The sequence below is a fragment of the Amblyraja radiata genome, chromosome 10 (genome assembly GCF_010909765.2).
Source record: "Amblyraja radiata isolate CabotCenter1 chromosome 10, sAmbRad1.1.pri, whole genome shotgun sequence".
In the NCBI taxonomy this organism is placed as follows: Eukaryota; Metazoa; Chordata; class Chondrichthyes; order Rajiformes; family Rajidae; genus Amblyraja; species Amblyraja radiata.
In genome coordinates, this window is record NC_045965.1 from 57,746,148 (window position 1) to 57,765,317 (window position 19,170).

The window sequence follows — 19,170 nt, forward strand, 5'->3', positions numbered from 1 at the left end:
CATCTGGCAGAAAGTACAGAAGCTTGAATGCATGCACCACCAGACTCAATAGTTTCTTCCCATGTTATCAGGCTTCTGAATGGTCCTTCCAAAAGGTAGGGTACTGTTCAATTCACCTCTAATCCATTGAGGACAGTGGACTTTGTCTATGGAACTGATGCATTACATTACTGAGAACTATTCTACACTCTATCTTCCCCTTTGCTCTATCTATTGTACTTGAGTATGACTTAATTGCATTTATGTATATTGTGTCTGATCTGTTTGGATAGCTTGCAAAACAAAGCTTGCGACAATAATATACCTAAACCCAAGCAAAATAATGTGGCAGTTGACGAAACACAGTTAATCATAATTCCACAAAAAATACAACCTATTCTCGAGGCAAGATTTTCTCAAAGCTAACTTAGGGCATGAACGTAGAGGGCCTGAAAGCAATGGAATTAAGAAAATTAAAAGTGAACATTTATATGAATTTCAGGCTTATGTATAATGCCTACTATACACAGAAAAAAAGTTACCTTGTGAAAAAACTTGCAATAATCCTTCTTCAGAACATGCAAGACGACTGCTTTCAGCCCATCCAAGTTGTACATATCTGCTAACAAAAGGATGGAACTGAAGAAGAGGAAAATGTTGAGTTAGCACTAAGATTTACTTAATTTATCACTTTGCTTTCAGGTCTGTGGTTGTGAGCCATCATCATTGCAGAAGCTATTCCTACAGTTAGGAGCTTGTGGAATGGTAGCTGTACACAGCACATATGTACCTAACAGTTTACAAAATTTGCTTCTATGGTCAACACATTAATAACCATGTTTGAAAAGCAAAAACAGGGCTCTCCCTTTGACTGTAGAATTGATTACCAGCACAACAATCAAGTTCACTAGAATTCAGAATGGATATTCAGGAATTATCGCCAAATTGCTATTAGTAATGTTGCAAAGGCTCAAGCAGTCAAAAAGGTCTCCTTGTCGCCATTAAAATCAGACATGGAACCAATTTTGAGCTGCATTTATAGAAAACGGGCAACAATTCTGATGTTTTACTATTAAAAATGAAATCGAGCCAGAGAATAATAGGCATTTGATCCAATATAAATTAGCGAAAACTCCTCTTAAAACTTCAGATTTCAAGCATCAATCAATATTTTACTAAAAATCTTAATTTAAACATTTTACTTCCCCAACTTTATAGTTTGAACTCGTGTCGACTTGTCTCTTGCCTGTGGCACAGCCAACTTGTAGATTATTCAGAAATACAGAACTGTACTTGCTGGTTTAAAAAAATATATTCATTCTGATTCTGAAATTATCAACTTCTTATACAGAACGGTCCAAGATGGGTGAAAATTATTCCAGGCAACTTTTAAATGTAAACATTTCCCACAGCAGAGGAAAATAATTTTCTTTAAAACATTTTTACAACTAATTTTTTCATACCAGGACAGTATTTAATCAATTGTTAGTTTACAAATCAGACACTGCCAATTCCAGACTGCCAATAAGAACTCTTCTGTAAATTTACATAGGGTTCAAAACCATAAATGCTAAATCTAGGTGTATAACAGATCTGTTGATCATGCAAGTGGGAGAATGTTATGCGATTGATCCAGCTTCATTCTTGGATTATTCTGTGGGCTCTTCCTCTGCAGTTCCTCATCCTGTATTTTATGGCTAACTAAATTCCTTAATCCAAACCCCAAAATTTAGCCTAACCCAAAATGCCAAGATTATTCCCCAAATGTATAATCCTAACTAATCCTACTAGTTCCTAAAATCTAAACATCACCACACCAAATATTCACTGTAGTTCATGACTACCCTTTAAATTACATTTACCGCTGGCCTTGAATTCTCCAACATAATCCCAATTGCCTGCAAACTTAAACCCTTAACCCAACCAGTGCAAAAAAAAACATTTTAAAAAGGAGCGAAAAATGAATAGACACGCTTTTATTGGTGAGAACAATTAATTAAGTTTCACAGCAAGATCTCCAAGGTAAACTACAAGACATACTTCAAAGATCACACTTAAATCAATGAAATAATAACACACTTACCACGGGAAAATTCCTCTTGGCAAGTCTAAAATGGCCCCATATATAAAGTTCATCATGACGCCCATCTCCACATGGTTCACACTGTAAACAATTATATATTTATAAATCTACTGAAAAGCTACTGGAACAGTGAAGACGATTTACTGACAAATATCAGCCTGGGAATAAAATGAACAATAGATCCACCATCACCCAGTTTGGGCCATTGCCAATAAACATTAATTCACCTTTATACACGTTTCAGATTTCTAGCACCCACATAAATTACTGACAAATTGGAAAGTTTCTAATGTTTCTTTAAGTTAACAAAGCAAGGATTAAAAAAAAATCTATTCTCTCACACATCACTTTCACAAAACAAAAAGTGCAAGATAGACAACTTGTTCTTTAGACCATCAGTACAAACCCAAATTCTTAATTGATAATGAGAAATGTGCACACATATCTTCTTCAGTCACCATGAGATGCTTGATCAACTGATGCAGCTGTCAAAGAATCCCACTTTGTAATTCAATGACTTTTTATATAGTGGACGAATGTGGATACCATTGGCACTATTGGATAGCATTGTTCCTGACACGAGATGAAGTGCCAACAATATTGGTGGGTCCGACTGGACAAATTCCTTGAAAGGTATTAATGAACCAGATGGTTTCTTACAAGGCAGCACAGTGGCACAGCTGGTACAGCTGCTACCACATAGCTCCAGAGATCCAGGTTTGATCCTGACCTTAGGTACTGACTGTGCAGATATTGCATGTTCACCTCGTGATTGTGTGGGTTTCCTCAGGGTGCTCCAGTTTCCTTCCCAAAGACACGTGGGATTGTAGGTTAGCTGGCTTCTAAATTACCGCAAGTGTGTATGAAGTGGATGCAAAAGTGGGATAGCATAGAACATAGGGAGTTAAATATGGCCCTTGTGGCTAAAGGTATCAGAGAGTATGGAGAGAAGGCAGGTACAGGATACTGAGTTGGATGATCAGCCATGATCATATTGAATGGCGGTGCAGGCTCGAAGGGTCGAATGGCCTACTCCTGCACCTATTTTCTATGTTTCTAACTAGAGTGAAGGGGTGATCGATGTCCATGTCCGAAGGGCCCATTCCATGCAGTGTCTCTATAAAACAAATCTGAAGAAGGGTCTCGACTCGAAACGTCACCCATTCCTTCTCTCCAGAAATGCTGCCTGTCCCGCTGAGTTACTCCAGCTTTGTGTTTATCTCTGGTAGTTTCATGATTAGCGTTACTGAGAGTAGCTTTATTTTCATGATTAATTTGATTTAAATTTCCCAGCTGCCATGGTTAAATTTAAACTTATCCCTGAAACAGCAATTGAGAGATCTGGCTGTTGGTGGAACAACTTAATCAGTATGCAACCATAGCCCCAAGTGTACTTTCAAACCACCAACTGAGCGCTGATTTCCTCCACAAAGTGCTGGAGGAACTTAGCGGGTTAGGTAACATCTGTGGAGGGAATGGACAGGCGACGTTTTAGAACAGGACTTGTTTTCAACCAGAGGCTGAAGAAGGATCCCGATCCAAAATGTCACCTTTCCATTCCCTCCACAGACCCACTGGGTTCTTCCAGCACTTTGTGTTTTGCTCAAAATTCCAGCATCCATAATTTCTTACGTCACCACATAAATGTATTGTACATCCACAAAGTACCCACGTTCCTTACAAAAAGTCAATGAATTAAAATAAACCTTTCTATTAATAAACATGTGATGCGTTCTGCCGTTAAATACTAATGATTCACAAATTAGGGTTCTGTTTCCTGGAAGTTAAGGGCCTGTCCCACCAGCATGCGATAGCATGCGTCTAGTGCAACCAAACGTGGTCGCTTGAGGCGTATGGCCTCGCGGGGCCGGTCCCACTTCGATCGGCGGAGGCGTATGGAGTTGTGCGGGGCTGGTTCGACATCGCGCGGGGCTCCAAAAATCTTGCACTGTTCGAAAGTTCCGCGCGCCTACGGCCTATCGGCCCGCAGCCGCATTGAGGGCGTACGCAGCGTCTCGACGGGCGTACGCAGCGTCTCGACGTCCTACGCAGCATCTTGACGGCGTACGCCTAGCACGTGGCGTTGCGCGATGACGTCATCGCCCGGCATTCCATTGCGCGATGACGTCACCACCCGACGTCCAAATTCAGTCGGCCCGCCTCCTGCCCAGCTTTAGTGAGTTTGACGTAAATTACGTCACGCGCGAACTTTGCGCGTACTTACCGCGAACTCTGCTTCCGTTTGGTCGCGCTAGACGCATGCAATCACATGCTGGTGGGACAGGTCCTTTAGGAGTCGAGAGATTATTTAATTAATGCCTTAAACATTAAAAAAAAAAGAATTGATGAGGGGAACTGCGAAAAGCTGGACCACTAGAGGGCCTGGTCTAAAAGTTACAGCCAAGTCCTTTGGCGTGCAGGTAGGAAAAATCTTCATTACCGAGTGGGAAACAGAAGTTCTACTTTATACAAATGGCAATTGATGCAAAATCAATCATTAAGGCAGATATTGAGAGGCTTTTGTTAAACAAAGAAAATCTAAGATATGGGGCAAAATTGGGCATGTTGGATCATTGATCCGGAGCCGAAGTCCTTTAAAAAGGTTCCTAAATCTGCATCACATTGATTATGCAGTTTTCTATTCGTGATTAAACTTTCAACCTCACAGTTTGTTATCTTCTGCCCAGAGCCAACACTTTGAAACTGAAATTTAGATTGCATGGACAAAACTACTTAAGAATTCAAGTATATTTCTGAATATCTTTAAAATAAAATTAAACTGCTTCTGTGAGTTCCTTTTGCTCAAAGCAAAATGCAAATGCAGTACTAATGATACCCTAATGAATGTATTTATATAAAATGCCATTTCATTTCATTTCCATGACTGATTTATCTCTGATGGCTATTAGGTCATTTACACATTAGGAAGTTTGATGCCAAAATGCACTCCAGTTCACAAAATAATTATTGCACACTTTATTTCATGCTTGGAATGTTTTTCATGAAATCCTTAAATATAACAGAAAATAATGAAATGTGACAGAAGGCAATGAAGTTATTGGCATGCACCAAGATTTCTAAAGGCTGGAGTAACTCAGCGGGTCAGGCAGCATTTCTGGAGAAAAAGAATAGGTGACGTTTCGGGTCATAACACTTGTTCAGACCGAGGAATATTCTACAGCCTTCTGTGGCAAATAATTCCACAGATTCACCATCCTCCGACTAAAAATATTTCACCTTATCTCCTTACTAAAATAAACTTCCTTTAATTCCGAAGCTATGACCTCTAGTCCTAAACTCTCCTACTAGTGGAAACATCCTCTCCACATCCACTCTATCCAAGCCTTTCACTATTCCATATGTTTCAATGAGGTCCCCCCTCATTCTTCTAAACTCCAGTGAGTACAGGCCCAGTGCCAACAGACGCTCATCATAGGTTAACCTACTAATTCCTGGGATCATTCTTGTAAACCACCTCTGAACCCTCTCCAGAGCCAACACATCCTTCCTCAGATATGGTGCCCAAAATTGCTCGCAATATTCCAAATGCTGCCTTATCAGGGTCTTAGAGCCTCAACATTACATCCCTGTTTTTTGTATACCAGCCCTTTTGAAATACATGCTAGCATTAAGTTTGTGTTCTTTATTACCGATTCGACTTGCAGATTAACTTTTTGGAAATCCTACACCAGCACTCTCAAGTTCCTTTGCACCTCAGATTTGTGGATTCTCCCCATTTAGAAAAGTCTATGCCTTTATTCCTACTACCAAAATGCATGACTCCACACTTTTCTACACTATATTCATTCTGCCACTTCTCTGCCCATCCTCCCAACCTGTCCAAGTCCTTCTGCAGCGTCTCTTAAGTCGGCAACCAGATTGCATGGAGCATTGCAGCGAGGACACGCTAAAGTACGAGCTCTTATCTCTCTATTAGAACTGTCAATATGTTGATCACTAATATTGGACTGCACATTTTCATATGATCACCTTGATTATCTTTTAACCATAAACAGTGCTGTATTTTATTTAGCTTTGAGGAAAAGTCTCCATTGAATTACTGCACACAGAATAAAACATTACCCCACTAGTCAGCAACAGCCAGACACATTGCATATGAAGCTGACAAAGCTCACTTTAGATACATATTTTAAAATGTGGCCGACGAGAAAGTACTGCATATTTAAATGTTAAAAGATCTTTTGGTTATAATTTCCTACCCTGTAAGAGTGATCGACTTCTGAGAACTTTCAACCCAATTGCCACTTAGCATAGCTGCAAAGTAACTGGAGCGTGCACACAGGATGGCCCTAGTAGGTAAAGCAGACAAAGTTTTCATGACAATTCACACTATATAACATTAAATTTGCATGGTCTAAATTATATTTAAAATCCAAATACCTTTTTCTTTAAACTAATGCAGTGATCATTAGATTAAGGTCAGACAACTAATTTGTACAAATAAAAAATAAAAACTCAATTGCTTGACTGACCAATTCAGCAGTTAAAAAGCTCCAGCATTAATCTGCCATGCAACGTGCAAAGCCTGAGCAAAGAGTGCCCCTTCCCATCCCACTCAAGTGAGAAAGATTTGAGACGAAAATAATCAGAAAACATTTAACAGTAGATTTTTTTTAAAGCACTTTGAAGATAAGAGTACACATGATTTTCTCTGCTGCTGTTACATCAACTAATTCCACTCTAAAGGAGCAAATTTTGTTTTCTTTGCTTGATTGCTTCAAGCCATATCAATATATTGGTGCAAAATAAATAGCTAGGTTCATTAACTCAGTTCATGCTGGTTTGTACAATGGAGAACTGCATACCTGTGCACTTGAAAAACTTTGTTCTCAACATGAAGAGTTATATCGGAACAACAACCTTCCTGGTAGAGGGACAAAAGGTCAGCACCTAAAGTGGAGGCTGGCTCTGGTGTGGGATCATCTAGTCAAGAAACATGAAAATACATTACAGAAGGAAGCCCACTTGCATTAAAGAGATTAAAAGCACAGTTGTCAGAAGTTGTTTGGAGCATCTCTGCAGCTGGCCATATCTACTTTATGAAAGTACTGAAAGCTTGGACAAAGAAGCTGGTTTTCAAGCTTTCAGACAGACTTTAGAATATCAATACAAAGATGGTGCTCCTCACTCAACATTTTTAGGGAAGGGATTCCAAAAACTGGAACAGGAGATTTAGAACGAAAACCATTTTGAAATGTTTACATGAAGCAATTGGTGTACAGAGGAATGATGTGTAAACAACTATCTCTCCCACCCCCCACATCCAACGGCAGATCAGACCTGGGTTAAGATGCTCATCCAAATTAGTAGCCAGGAGAAAGGTGAAATCAATGCCATAGGAATTGGTGGATAGATAAGGATGGGCTTTTGGTTATCTTTTGTGTTTAACTGGAGCCAATTTTGGACAGGTAATTATACAGCTGGTTGTGCAAGAGGGAATGAGATATAATATACAGCTTTCACGAATTGGTATTTAACTCCAGATTCAAGGACAGTTTCTTCCTAGCTGTTATCAGGCAACTGAACAGTCCTCTCATCAGCAAGAGAGCAGCCCTGACCTCCCAATTACCTCATGGACACCTTTGAACAATTTTTAATTGGACTTTATCTTGCACTCATTTTGTATCCTTTATCTGTACACTTTGGATGGCTTGATTTTAATTGTCTATAGTCTTTTCTTTGACTGGATAGCACGCAAACAAAATGTTTTCATCGTACCTCAGTACACGTGACAATAATACACTAAACTACAACTAAAGATAGGACTGATGAATAAGGATAAATCTCACAAGGATAACATTAGACGGAAGAGGGGGGGAGGGACCACAAAGCAGTGGTGGGACATCTGCAGATTTCTACAAATGTCCACTGATGCTTGAATTAGGCTTGTAAAAGAACTGCAATTTCACTGTTTTAAAGATAGAAATACAAAGCTTTAAAGAAGTCCATAGAATTTTAACAGTTCAAAACTGAAATAGTGGCAGCTAAGGTGCAGTCGTGATGAAAGAAATGTGGATGCTGAAGTAAATCATTGATCACCAGACAAATACATGTGCAAGCATTTTTTGTTGCTATGGTACTCCACTCCCACTAATTGTTCAATGGACTTCAATGATTGATACACCAAATGTTGAGAATCGGCAACCAAAGCTCAATATCAACCCTTGTTCTTAGCAGCTTCTTACCTACAAATGGGACCTGATCCTTTTCTTCCATTTCTTCAGGCACATCAAACATTCCTTCAGGCATATCGTCTTCCAACAGACTAGAGGTCAACATCTCAATTTCACCCGCGGCATTATCGTTAGGAGCAGCTGGGACTTTTCCACCCTCAATAGCTTTCCCATTGCACATCTTCACTTTCTCAAAGTCACTTAAGGATAGATTGTGGCCTTCTGTCAATCTCATCCCATTCTGATCATTGCTCAGCAGTAGCTCCTCTTCCAATTGATTCACTTTCCCGTCTGCTGTATAAATCTGTCTATTACAGAAAAAAGATTAAAACAAATTTAAAAAGCAACAGATGACTGCACACTAAAAGGACATGTAACCACTATGATTCTTACAAGACATTGGCGAGATACTTGGGAATCCCCACACTTGGGAACACTGGGTACAGTTCTGGTCACCTAGCTATAGGAAGAATGTTATTAAATTGGAATGGGTGCAAAAAACACCCCAAAAGATTCACAAGGATGGTACTGGGGCACGAGGCTAAAGTTGGAAGGACAGACTGGGTAGGCTGGAGTTATTGTCTTTAAAGCATAGGAGTCTTTATGGAGGAGGTATATAAAATCATGAGGAGCATAAAGTGAATGGTCAGAGTTTTATTTCACCCATGGTAGTGGAGTTTAAAAGTAGAGGGCGCAGATTTAAAGTGAGATGGGAAAGACATAAAGGGGCAATATTTTCACACACAGGATGGTGGGTATGTAGCCATTTGGATAGGTACACGGATAGAAAAGGTTTAGAGGTACATAGGACAAACAAAGTACCTTGTAAATACAAGGAAATGTTCAAGAAACACGAATAGAATGCCTCAGATCAGAAATGGCAATTGAAGTCCAGAGGCCAAAAATCCAGTGGGATATCTTGCGATAGAGTAAGCACGTTTGTTAAATAAAGCGTTGAGCAATTTGTTGCTACTTGTTAACCTTATCTACTTTTTACCATTCCATTGTTTTCACTTAAAAATAAAGATTATGTAACATCTTATAATGCAAAAAGATAAAGCATTTGTAAGAGTTACCACTTTTGTTGATATCTACTGATATATACTTTTTAAAAATACATAATTAGATATCAGACTTTGTACATTAGCATTAAATGGGAAATGCAGGTAGAGGACTATAGTTCCCTCCCAATTATAAACACTGAAGCCACTGGAAAGGAACACAAGAATCAAGAGTGTTTAATTGTCATATGTACCGACAACGGAGCAATGAATAGATAGATAGATAGATAGCCTTTATTGTCATTCAGACCGAAGTCTGAACAAAATTTGAAGCAGCTAAACAGGCCCGTAAACATAGTACACATCATTTCTTTTAAATTCAATAGATTAATAACTGTAACACTAGTGCAAAAACCCAAAGTCCTTAGTGCAACCTAAGAGACCCTAAAACAAGGGTTCCCAACCTGAGGTACATTTACCCCCAGGGGGTAAATTTCACCTACCCAGGGGGTAAATTTGTTGATTCTGGATTTGTACAAAATTTTCTTTTCATTGACTGAATGTGTTTGGTTCTGGTATATCTGTTCATCATTAGTTGTTCATAAACAAGTCAAATAACATTGTTATGTACAATTAAAGTTGCCAGGGGAAAACGGGACGAAAAAGGTTGGGAGCCCCTGCGCTAGAAGTCCATTTTGCTGAAGTTATTCTTGAGTAGTATTCAAGAACTTGATGGTTATTGGGAAGCAGCTAAGCTTGAACCCAGTGGTCACGGCTTTATCGGATCCAGTACCTTCTTCCCATTGTTAGGAACAAAAAGGAGAGCATGACCAGGGTGGTGTGATCCTCGATGATATTGGCTGCCTTTAATAGTGGGGAGGTCAGTACCTATGACAGACCAGGCAATATCTACCACTCTCTGCAATCTGGAGGGCGACTTGGACAGGTTGGGTGAGTGGGCAGATGCATGGCAGATGCAGTTTAATGTGGATATCCACTTTGGTGGCAAAAACAGGAAGGCAGATTATTATCTGAATGGTGTCAAGTTAGGAAAAGGGGAAGTACGATGAGATCTGGGTGTCCTTGTACATCAGTCAATGAAAGTAACCATGCAGGTTCAGCAGGCAGTGAAGAAAGCTAATGGCATGTTGGCCTTCATAACAAGAGGAGTTGAGTATAGGAGCAACGAGGTCCTTCTGCAGTTGTACAGGGCCCTGGTGAGACCACACCTGGAGTATTGTGTGCAGTTTTGGTCTCCAAATTTGAGGAAGGACATTCTTGCTATTGATGGGAGTGCAGCGTAGGTTCACAAGGTTAATTCCCGGGGAGGCTGGACTGTCATATGTTGAAAGAATGGGGTGACTGGGCTTGTATACACTGGAATTTAGAAGGATGAGAGGGTATCTTATTGAAATATAAGATTATTAAGGGATTGGACACGCTAGTGGCAGGAAACATGTTCCCGATGTTGGGGGAGTGCAAAACCAGGGCCACAGTTTAAGAATAAGGGGTTGGCCATTTAGAACAGAGATGAGAAAAAACTTTTTCACCCAGAGAGTTGTGAATCTGTGGAATTCTCTGCCTCAGAAGGCAGTGGAGGCCGATTCTCTGGATGCTTTCACGAGAGAGTTAGATAGAGCTCTTGAAGAAAGCGGAGTCAAGGGATAGGAGGAGAAGGCAGAAACGAGCTACTGTTTGCGGATGATCAGCCATGATCGCAGTGAATGGCGGTGCTGGCTCGAAGGGCCAAATAGCCTATTCCTCCACCTATTGTCTATCTCCTTTGTTCCTGGGTTGCATTCCAAGTTGCTCTCAACCACACACCTGTAGAAGTTTCAGAGTGTATTTGTCAACATACCGAATCACCTCAATCTTCTAATGCAGAAGAGGCATTGATGGGCTTTCTTTGATTGAATCCATACGCTGGACCCCATGCCAGATCTTCATATATATATATTTATTTATATACTAGACCAAGTGCAGCCCGTTGGGTCTGTTCCCCCCAACGTGCGGTTGTGGGGGGGGGAGGTGGGCATGCAGCGTCACACAAACTAACTACCCCCCCCCCCCCCCGCACTCACGCTAATTACCCCCCTTGATATAATATTAATATTATTAATTTGCTCCTTTTACCCCATAACCACCGTATCTACTGACGCGTAGCCCCCAACTTGCAGTCACATCTAGAGGGGGGGGGGGGATGAGAGTGAGGGCAGAGAGAGAAGGGGCAGAGACAGAGAGAGAGACAGAAACACAGAGGGAGGGGCAAGAGGGAGAGAAGGGTGGGGAGGAGGAGAAGAGGAAGGGTGGGTGAGGGGGGGGAGGAGAGAGAGAGGGTGGGAGTAAGGGGGAGAGAGAGAGGGGGTGAGAGGGGGGTGAGGGGGAGAGGTGGGGAGCAGAGAGGGGGAGGGGGGAGGGAAGAGGGAAGGGGGTGTGGAGGGGAGGTTGGTTTAGGGGAGGGAGGGTGGGGGAGGGGATGGAGGGGAGGAGATGGAGGGGAGGAGTGTAGAAAGAGAGAGGGGGAGGGGAGAGGGGTAGGGGGAGAAATGGGGAGAGAGGGAGAGGGGGGCAGAGAGGGGGAGGAGAGAGGGGGGGGCAGAGAGGGGGAGGAGAGAGGGGGAGGGCGGAGGGGGAGAGAGGGTGTGCTGAGAGGGGGTGAGGTGAGGGGAGGGGGAGGGAGGGTGGAGGGAAGGGGGTAGGGGTGTGTGGAGGAGAGGGGGGTTTAGGGGAGGGACGGTGGGGGAGGGGATGGAGTGGAGGAGGGGGAGAAAAAGAGGAGAGAGAGAGAGAGAGGGGGAGGAGAGGGGGGAGAGGAGAGGAGGGGGGAGAGGAGAGGAGGGGGGGAGAGGAGAGGAGGGGGAGAGAGGAGAGGAGGGGGAGAGAGGAGAGAGGGGGAGAGAGGAGGGGAGGGGGAGAGAGGGGGAGAGAGGAGGGGAGGGGGAGGGAGGGGGTGAGCGGGGGGGAGGGGGAGAGGGGAGAGGAGGGGGAGAGAGGAGAGGAGGGGGAGAGAGGAGAGGAGGGGGAGAGAGGAGAGGAGGGGGAGAGAGGAGAGGAGGGGGAGAGGGAGGGGGAGAGGGAGGGAGGGGGAGGGGGAGAGGGAGGGGAGAGAGTGGGGGGAGGGGGGAGAGAGTGGGAGGAGAGATGGGGAGAGGTGAGGGGGGAGAGGAGGGGGAGGGGAGAGGAGGGGGAGTAGAGAGGGGGAGTAGAGAGGGGGAGTAGAGAGGGGGGAAGGGAGAGAGAGGGTGTGCTGAGAGGGGGGTGAGGTGAGGGGAGGGGGAGAGGTGGGGAGCAGGGAGGGTGGAGGAAGGGGGTATGGGGTGTGTGGAGGGGAGGGGGGGTTAGGGGTGGGACGGTGGGGGAGGGGATGGAGGGGAGGAGGGGGAGAAAAAGAGGGGAGAGAGAGAGAGAGGGGTGAGGGTGGAGAGGAGAGGGGGTAGAGAGGAGAAGGGGGGTGAGAGGAGAGGGGGGAGAGGAGAGGGGGGGAGAGGAGAGGGGGGAGAGGAGAGGGGGAGAGGAGAGGGGGGAGAGGAGAGGGGGAGAGTGAGAGGGGGGAGAGGAGAGGGGGCGGAGAGGGGGAGGAGAGGTGGCGTGAGGAGAGGGGAGAGAGGAGAGGTGAGGGGGGGAGAGGTGAGGGGGGAGAGGAGAGGGGGGAGAGGAGGGGAGGGGGGAGAGAGGAGAGGGGGAGAGAGGAGAGGGGGGGAGAGAGGAGAGGGGGGAGAGAGGAGAGGGGAGAGAGGAGAGGGGGGAGAGAGGAGAGTGGAGAGGGGGAAGAGTGGAGAGGGGGGAGAGAGGAGAGGGGGGAGAGGGGAGGGGGGAGAGGGGAGGGGGGGGAGGGGAGGGGGGGAGAGAGGAGGGGGGGAGAGAGGAGGGGGGGGAGAGAGGAGGGGGGGAGAGAGGAGGGGGGGAGAGAGGAGGGGGGGAGAGAGGAGGGGGGGAGAGAGGAGGGGGGAGAGAGAGAGGAGAGAGAGAGGAGAGGGGGGAGAGAGAGGAGAGGGGGGGAGAGAGAGGGAGAGAGGAGAGGGGGGGAGAGAGAGGAGAGGGGGGTGAGGGGTGTGCTGAGAGGGGGGTGAGGTGAGGGGAGGGGGGGAGAGGAGGAGGGGGGGGGGAGGAGGAGGGGGGGGAGAGGAGGGGGGGGAGAGGAGAGGGGGGAGGGAGAGGAGAGGGGGGAGGGAGAGGAGAGGGGGGAGGGAGAGGAGAGGGGGGAGGTAGAGGAGAGGGGGGAGGGAGAGGAGAGGGGGGAGGGAGAGGAGAGGAGGGGAGAGAGAGAGTGCCTTTTTATTTCAACCCAAACAACCATTTGCAGGCAGTGCTTTTTTACTTTAACCATATTTTCATTTTCAAACCACATTAAGGGTACTTACTCATAGTTGTGTGGACATGTGTTCAGTGTTATTCACAGCTCAGGGAAACGTGACCCTCTGCCTTCCTCCCTTGAAGAGACTGAATGAGGCACACCACTTCCTGGTTTTATAGTCCCTCCCCCCTGCTGCCAGCGGGGGCAGCAGAGAGAATGGGGAATTTTGTAAAATCATTAATATCTCTGTCATATATCATCGACGGGAAAAATTCTCGGCACACATACGGCGGAGGGGGGCTCTGTGCGAGGTGGCCAAAAATGACGGCCGTAGATGGCGGCGTTCTCTCGGAAATCGCAGCACAGATCGCCAAAACCGGTCAAGAACAGAGTTTTAGTAATATAGATATATATATAGATATATAGATATCAAATACAAATATATAGATATATAGATATATTTAATCATTACCCATTATTAGTCCAACAGCAGTGGTATTGTCAGCTAATTTAAAGCTGGCATTGGAACTGTGTCTGTCTATATAGTTGTGGTTATAGAGAGGGTAGAGCAAAGGACTGAGGGCACAACCTTGACGTGCTCCTTAATTTCCAAATTTGTGAATAAGGTTAGAGGAGATGGTGTTGTATGCTCAGCTGTAGTCGATAAACATTAACATATTCTTGTTGTCCAAATGGTCCAGTGTAGAATGGAGAACCAGCGAGATTGCATCCCTTGTTGATCTATTTTGGCAATATGCCAATTGTAATGGGTCCAGTCCTTACGGATGTGGGAGTTGATATGCGTCATTACCATTCTCTCAAAGCACATTGTCACCAGGGACAATAGTGTCACCAATTGGTATTGGTTCCCACTTTACTCTTCTTGGGCACATATTATTGATGCCCTTTTAAAGCAAGTGGGAACCTTGCACCATAGTAAAGGAAATTTGAAGGTATCCACAAAATCTCCAGCTAGTTGATCTGCACAGGTTTAAGAATGTAGGCAGGTATACCATCATTGGGGCCAGACAGAATAACAATGACAGAAACCTTAGCACACATTTAGTGTTGGCGATTAACAGATAACTTTTACTCCCAAAAATTGCTTCTAAATCTGGACTGGTGATATTACAGCTCTAACAGAGTGGCCACTAAAGAGCCCAACAATTTAATGGACATGAACCAGGGAGATCAATATATTCATTAAGTATTTAACTACAAGCTGGATTAATTCAGAGAGGCTGAAATCGTTATTAATCACCAAAGACAATTTTTAAATTAGGAATAGTTTTAACAAAACAATAGCAGGGATCTTGCAGCAATTAAATAAAATCATTTATTTTAAAACTAGATGAGATCCTGTTAACAACAACATTTCTTTGCAGTCTGACTCCTGCTCACATTTCCGCAACTCAGTAATTTGTATTTTGAGCTCTTTACAGAAAGACCTGTGAACCATTGCTGTGTGACACAAAAACATCTATTTCTGAAAAGGGCTTATATTTGCAATTGGCTCTTCAATATTCATGCCACGCTTCGACCCTGCTCCCCCACAACAGCTTACAAGGCAGCAATTTAGATGCTAATTTCACACAATATATGTTTTTCAGTGGTTCACCTTAGTTTCTATTTCACTAGCTAACCACTAATTTATGTCCCAACATCAAGCTCCCTACAGATTTATAAACCCACTGAATAGCAGTAACCAATCTTCAATTTTGGAATAAATCATTTCCAATTTATTTAGCACTACAGTTTTCTTCCCCCACTGACAATGTACAGCTGCTCACATGATTCCATAAACACCAGACACCTCTCATGGATCTCCCACAGGAAATATGAAGGACCAGCATTTAATCAAAATGGTAATCAAAGTTTGCTTTCATGCAAAAAATCTGTAATTTAGTTTGTCAAGGAACATAATCCACTGCACGTACTTTTCCAATGGAAAAACAAAATTATTCTCCTTGCAGTAAGCTACTGAGGTGTTATTAATTACCTCGCATTTGATACCTTTAATCACAACAGTTTGCTTCAATCTTTACACATTAAACACAAGTTCTTACAGCCATATTGGGGGAAGGGTGTGCAACAATGAGAAGACAGAAATGGAAGTGACAACTCCAGCACTTCTGGTGTAACACCAGATATGACATCTGTATCCTAGAATAAACCACAGGTTCAAACCCCACCCCAGACATCATTCTTGTTAGGGAGATTTACTGGAATGAATATAGGAGGTGGAAAGTGGATTGATTAGATCTTTCAATCATGGAAGGTTTAGATAGAGTAGACAGAGAGATGCAATGCAGAGTGGCATGGGAAGAGGGCAAGAATGTGGTTCTGAGGATCGGTCATCATCGTATTGAATAATGGAGCACGTTTAAAGATGAGGTGTTTTGGTCTTTTCACACTCGTATTTTTCTGTTATTATTGGTGGAAGGTCAAAGTAGAAATCATTGACTGAAGATGGTTGGCAAAACTACTAAAATTATCCAAGGTGGTTGGTGGTGATGGTGGGTGGGGGGGGGGGGGGGGGGGGGGAAGACCTGTTTCTTTTAAATATATTACAAGTGGCAAGGATCTGGAATGCATTGCTGGGGGAGGAATAGAGGTAAATTCAGTCATGGCAGTCAGAACCAACCAGATGAACACTTGACATTAAGGACATTCATAGTTATGGAAGAGGATTAGGGAACAAGGCGAGCAGGATTGCTCTTGCACTGGGACAGACTCAATAAGCTAAATGGCCTCCTTATGTGCCCTACTTTTCTGGAAACTTGGTGGTTAATCAAAATTGAGGCTGACACTTCGGTAAAGGGAAACGGGCTCAGAGAAATGGCCTTTCAAATGAGAAGCCACATCTCGGCTGCCGTTGATCACCTTCTCATGCATATAAGTTTCAATGAGACAAGACATGAAGTGCTGGGAGAAAGTCACAAGGCAGTTGATTAAAAAAAAACTGAATCCAAAATGTAACCATAAAATAATCTATGGGAATCAGAAAAGGAAAGGGGCTATCTAGGAAAGTGGTAATGCTGAACAGAAAAATTAAATTCATGGAGGTAGTGGTAGGCCAAGGTACCATATGAACTCAACATGAAATGCAGTACTACTAAAATTACCTGTACGATAAAGTACATCCTCCTGGGCCAAGGTCCGACAGTATAGTCGTAAAAGGGCACATACCCACTAAGTAATACGACCTGCACCCCATATGAAAAGGAGAAAGGTCCTTCTAACTCCTTGTTAAACAGGTTGAGATCTGGAAAAGGGTCAGTGGTCTTACTTGAAATTGATCCCCAACATCTGCATTGTACATTGTTCTGCTTTACTTTGCAATTGCATTACAATGTATTATGCTTTGAAAATTTTGCAGTCAGTACTGGTTCTCCCTCTCTATCGCTTTGAAGTGCCTGCAGTTGGTCTGGATGATATTAGTGATTCCGAGTAGACTATAAACCCATAGGCCTTAATCTTCAAACATTTTTCCTGATGGCTTTAGGGTATGTTGGCACTCTTGGCAGCAGTAATGTATTTGAGCACAGATACGTGGCATCACTGAGGAATTAGTCCAGAATATGCTGAACAGTCCAGGGTTTCTAGGGTTTAGGCAAAGATTTTTATTGCTGGGGTCAGTTTTAAAAGTTCTTTGGCGGGTTTCATTCCCATCTCAGTGAATAATAACTTGATGACTTGAAGCTTAGCTGCTGAACCCGTGCATACACAAGCATTGATTAAAAGGTCTTTCGTGAGGCCCATTCTCATCTCAGTAAATAACTTGTTGATGTCTGCTGAACACATGCATACGCAAGTATTGATGACGTTGCTTTCTTGAGGCATGGTGGAATTTCCAACCCAAGAGCAACTTGCTTGTGGTTAATTAGCACCTGAATCTTTTGACTGAATCAAAGCAGTCCTGCTATTTCCTGGAAGAAAAGCCAAGAACCTCTTAACATAGAAAATAGGTGCAGGAGTAGGCCATTTGGCCCTTCGAGCCTGCACCGCCATTCGATATGATCATGGCTGATCATCCAACTCAGTATCCCATCCCTGCCTTCTCTCCATACCCCCTGATCCCTTCAGCCACAAGGGCCACATCTAACCCCCTCTTAAATATAGCCAATGAACTGGCCTCAACTACCTTCTGTGGCAGAGAATTCCACAGATTCACCACTCTCTGTGTAAAAAATGATTTTCTCATCTCAGTCCTAAAAGACTTCCCTCTTATCCTTAAACTGTGACCCCTAGTTCTGGACTTCCCCAACATCGGGAATAATCTTCCTGCATCTAGCCTGTCCAACCCCTTAAGAATTTTGTAAGTTTCTACAAGACCCCCCCTCAATCTCCTAAATTCTAGCGAGTACAAGCCGAGTCATTAGCCTCTTCACAGGGGCTAACTGCAATGGACCTCAGGGAGGGCTGGTACTGTGTAACTACCATTGGTTGGATGGTGTTGGACTGCCTGCAGGGCACTGTCTGGAGTGGCTGTTTTTGTGAGAGTCCTGCCAATAATCCTCTTAAAAAGCAAAATGAATCTCATGTCTGTCACATTTTTATGGCTAGTTTGTTTTCTTTGGCTTTGAATAGCCTTCGTTAAGATGTGGAAACTGTTCAAATTTCAAAATGCTGAGCACATGAGAATGAATCAATGGAAGAGAGACTGGGGAGGTTTCATGGACAACAGCTGCTTTATCAGTGGTGGTTTTGCCCCCTCCCATGCTCTTAAAGTTCTGTAATTGGCCCAAGCCAAGTGCAAATGGATTAGCTTTGTTCTGCAAGATTAAATTAAGAAATTTATCTTTAAAAAAGAATGAATGAACTTCATGAAACAATTCTGAATTAAGTATTCTCCATTATATAAAATGCAATTAAAAACTCCCCCTTAGCCACAGATTGGACATTAAGCCCGCAGTATTAGCCGAAGAGATGCAATTAAGGAGTTCAATGATTTTTAACACAGCCGATTTAAAAAGAATTATTCCATCATTTAGATCTTCGCAGTATCTTTCACTTTACATTCTGGCAACATTTAGATTCTACTTGATTTAAATTGTACTGCAATTGAAAATTATACAAAAACTAATGCCCCATTTCAAAACACACAAAGGATCAGGAAGATATTGTGAAGGAATATGCCCAAGGCCAGAAATCGTATAATGGCTGGAAAAATGAAACAGCTCAAGCAACATCAGTGAGGAAAGAAATAGTTGTGCTATTGTCATGTGATGTGCTGATCACTGCTTCACAGAAGCTGAACACAAGCTGAATATCACAGCTCTCAGACCCCTCTTCATACCTCCATCTCGATTATGAGCCCATCTCTGAACTTCAGGCTGTTGTCTCCCAGGTGATCACTTTATTTCCTTGGGCGATCTCCCACCGCAGTGTTCAGCCATGTAGACCCCACCCCACTTCACCTGCTCAGGAGCACAAGGATTGGACTGGCAGACCCATTGTTTTAGCCTGTGCTTGTCCCTTCTCTTTTATCGACAGCATCTTTGACACGCTCTGCCACTTTGTCAGTTTCCCAGTCTCAAATGGCTCACCACCATGGATTCCAATCACTCTATACTTCCTTCCCACACTTGGATGGTACAAGGACCCTTTAATTCTCTG

General features: G+C 43.6%; 1 protein-coding gene across 3 annotated transcripts in view; it reads right to left on the reverse strand.

Annotated features, from left to right (window-relative positions):
* btbd8 (BTB domain containing 8) overlaps positions 1-19,170 on the reverse strand; it is an 89,338-nt gene that overhangs the window by 44,236 nt on the left and 25,932 nt on the right. For all 3 annotated transcript variants that reach the window (XM_033028959.1, XM_033028961.1, XM_033028958.1), the window contains 5 exons: positions 8,269-8,564; positions 6,889-7,006; positions 6,283-6,372; positions 2,063-2,143; positions 522-618 (listed from right to left, as the gene is read on the reverse strand). In XM_033028959.1, the coding sequence (XP_032884850.1) occupies positions 522-618; positions 2,063-2,143; positions 6,283-6,372; positions 6,889-7,006; positions 8,269-8,564 (682 nt within the window). The remainder of the gene's footprint in view (positions 1-521; positions 619-2,062; positions 2,144-6,282; positions 6,373-6,888; positions 7,007-8,268; positions 8,565-19,170) is intronic.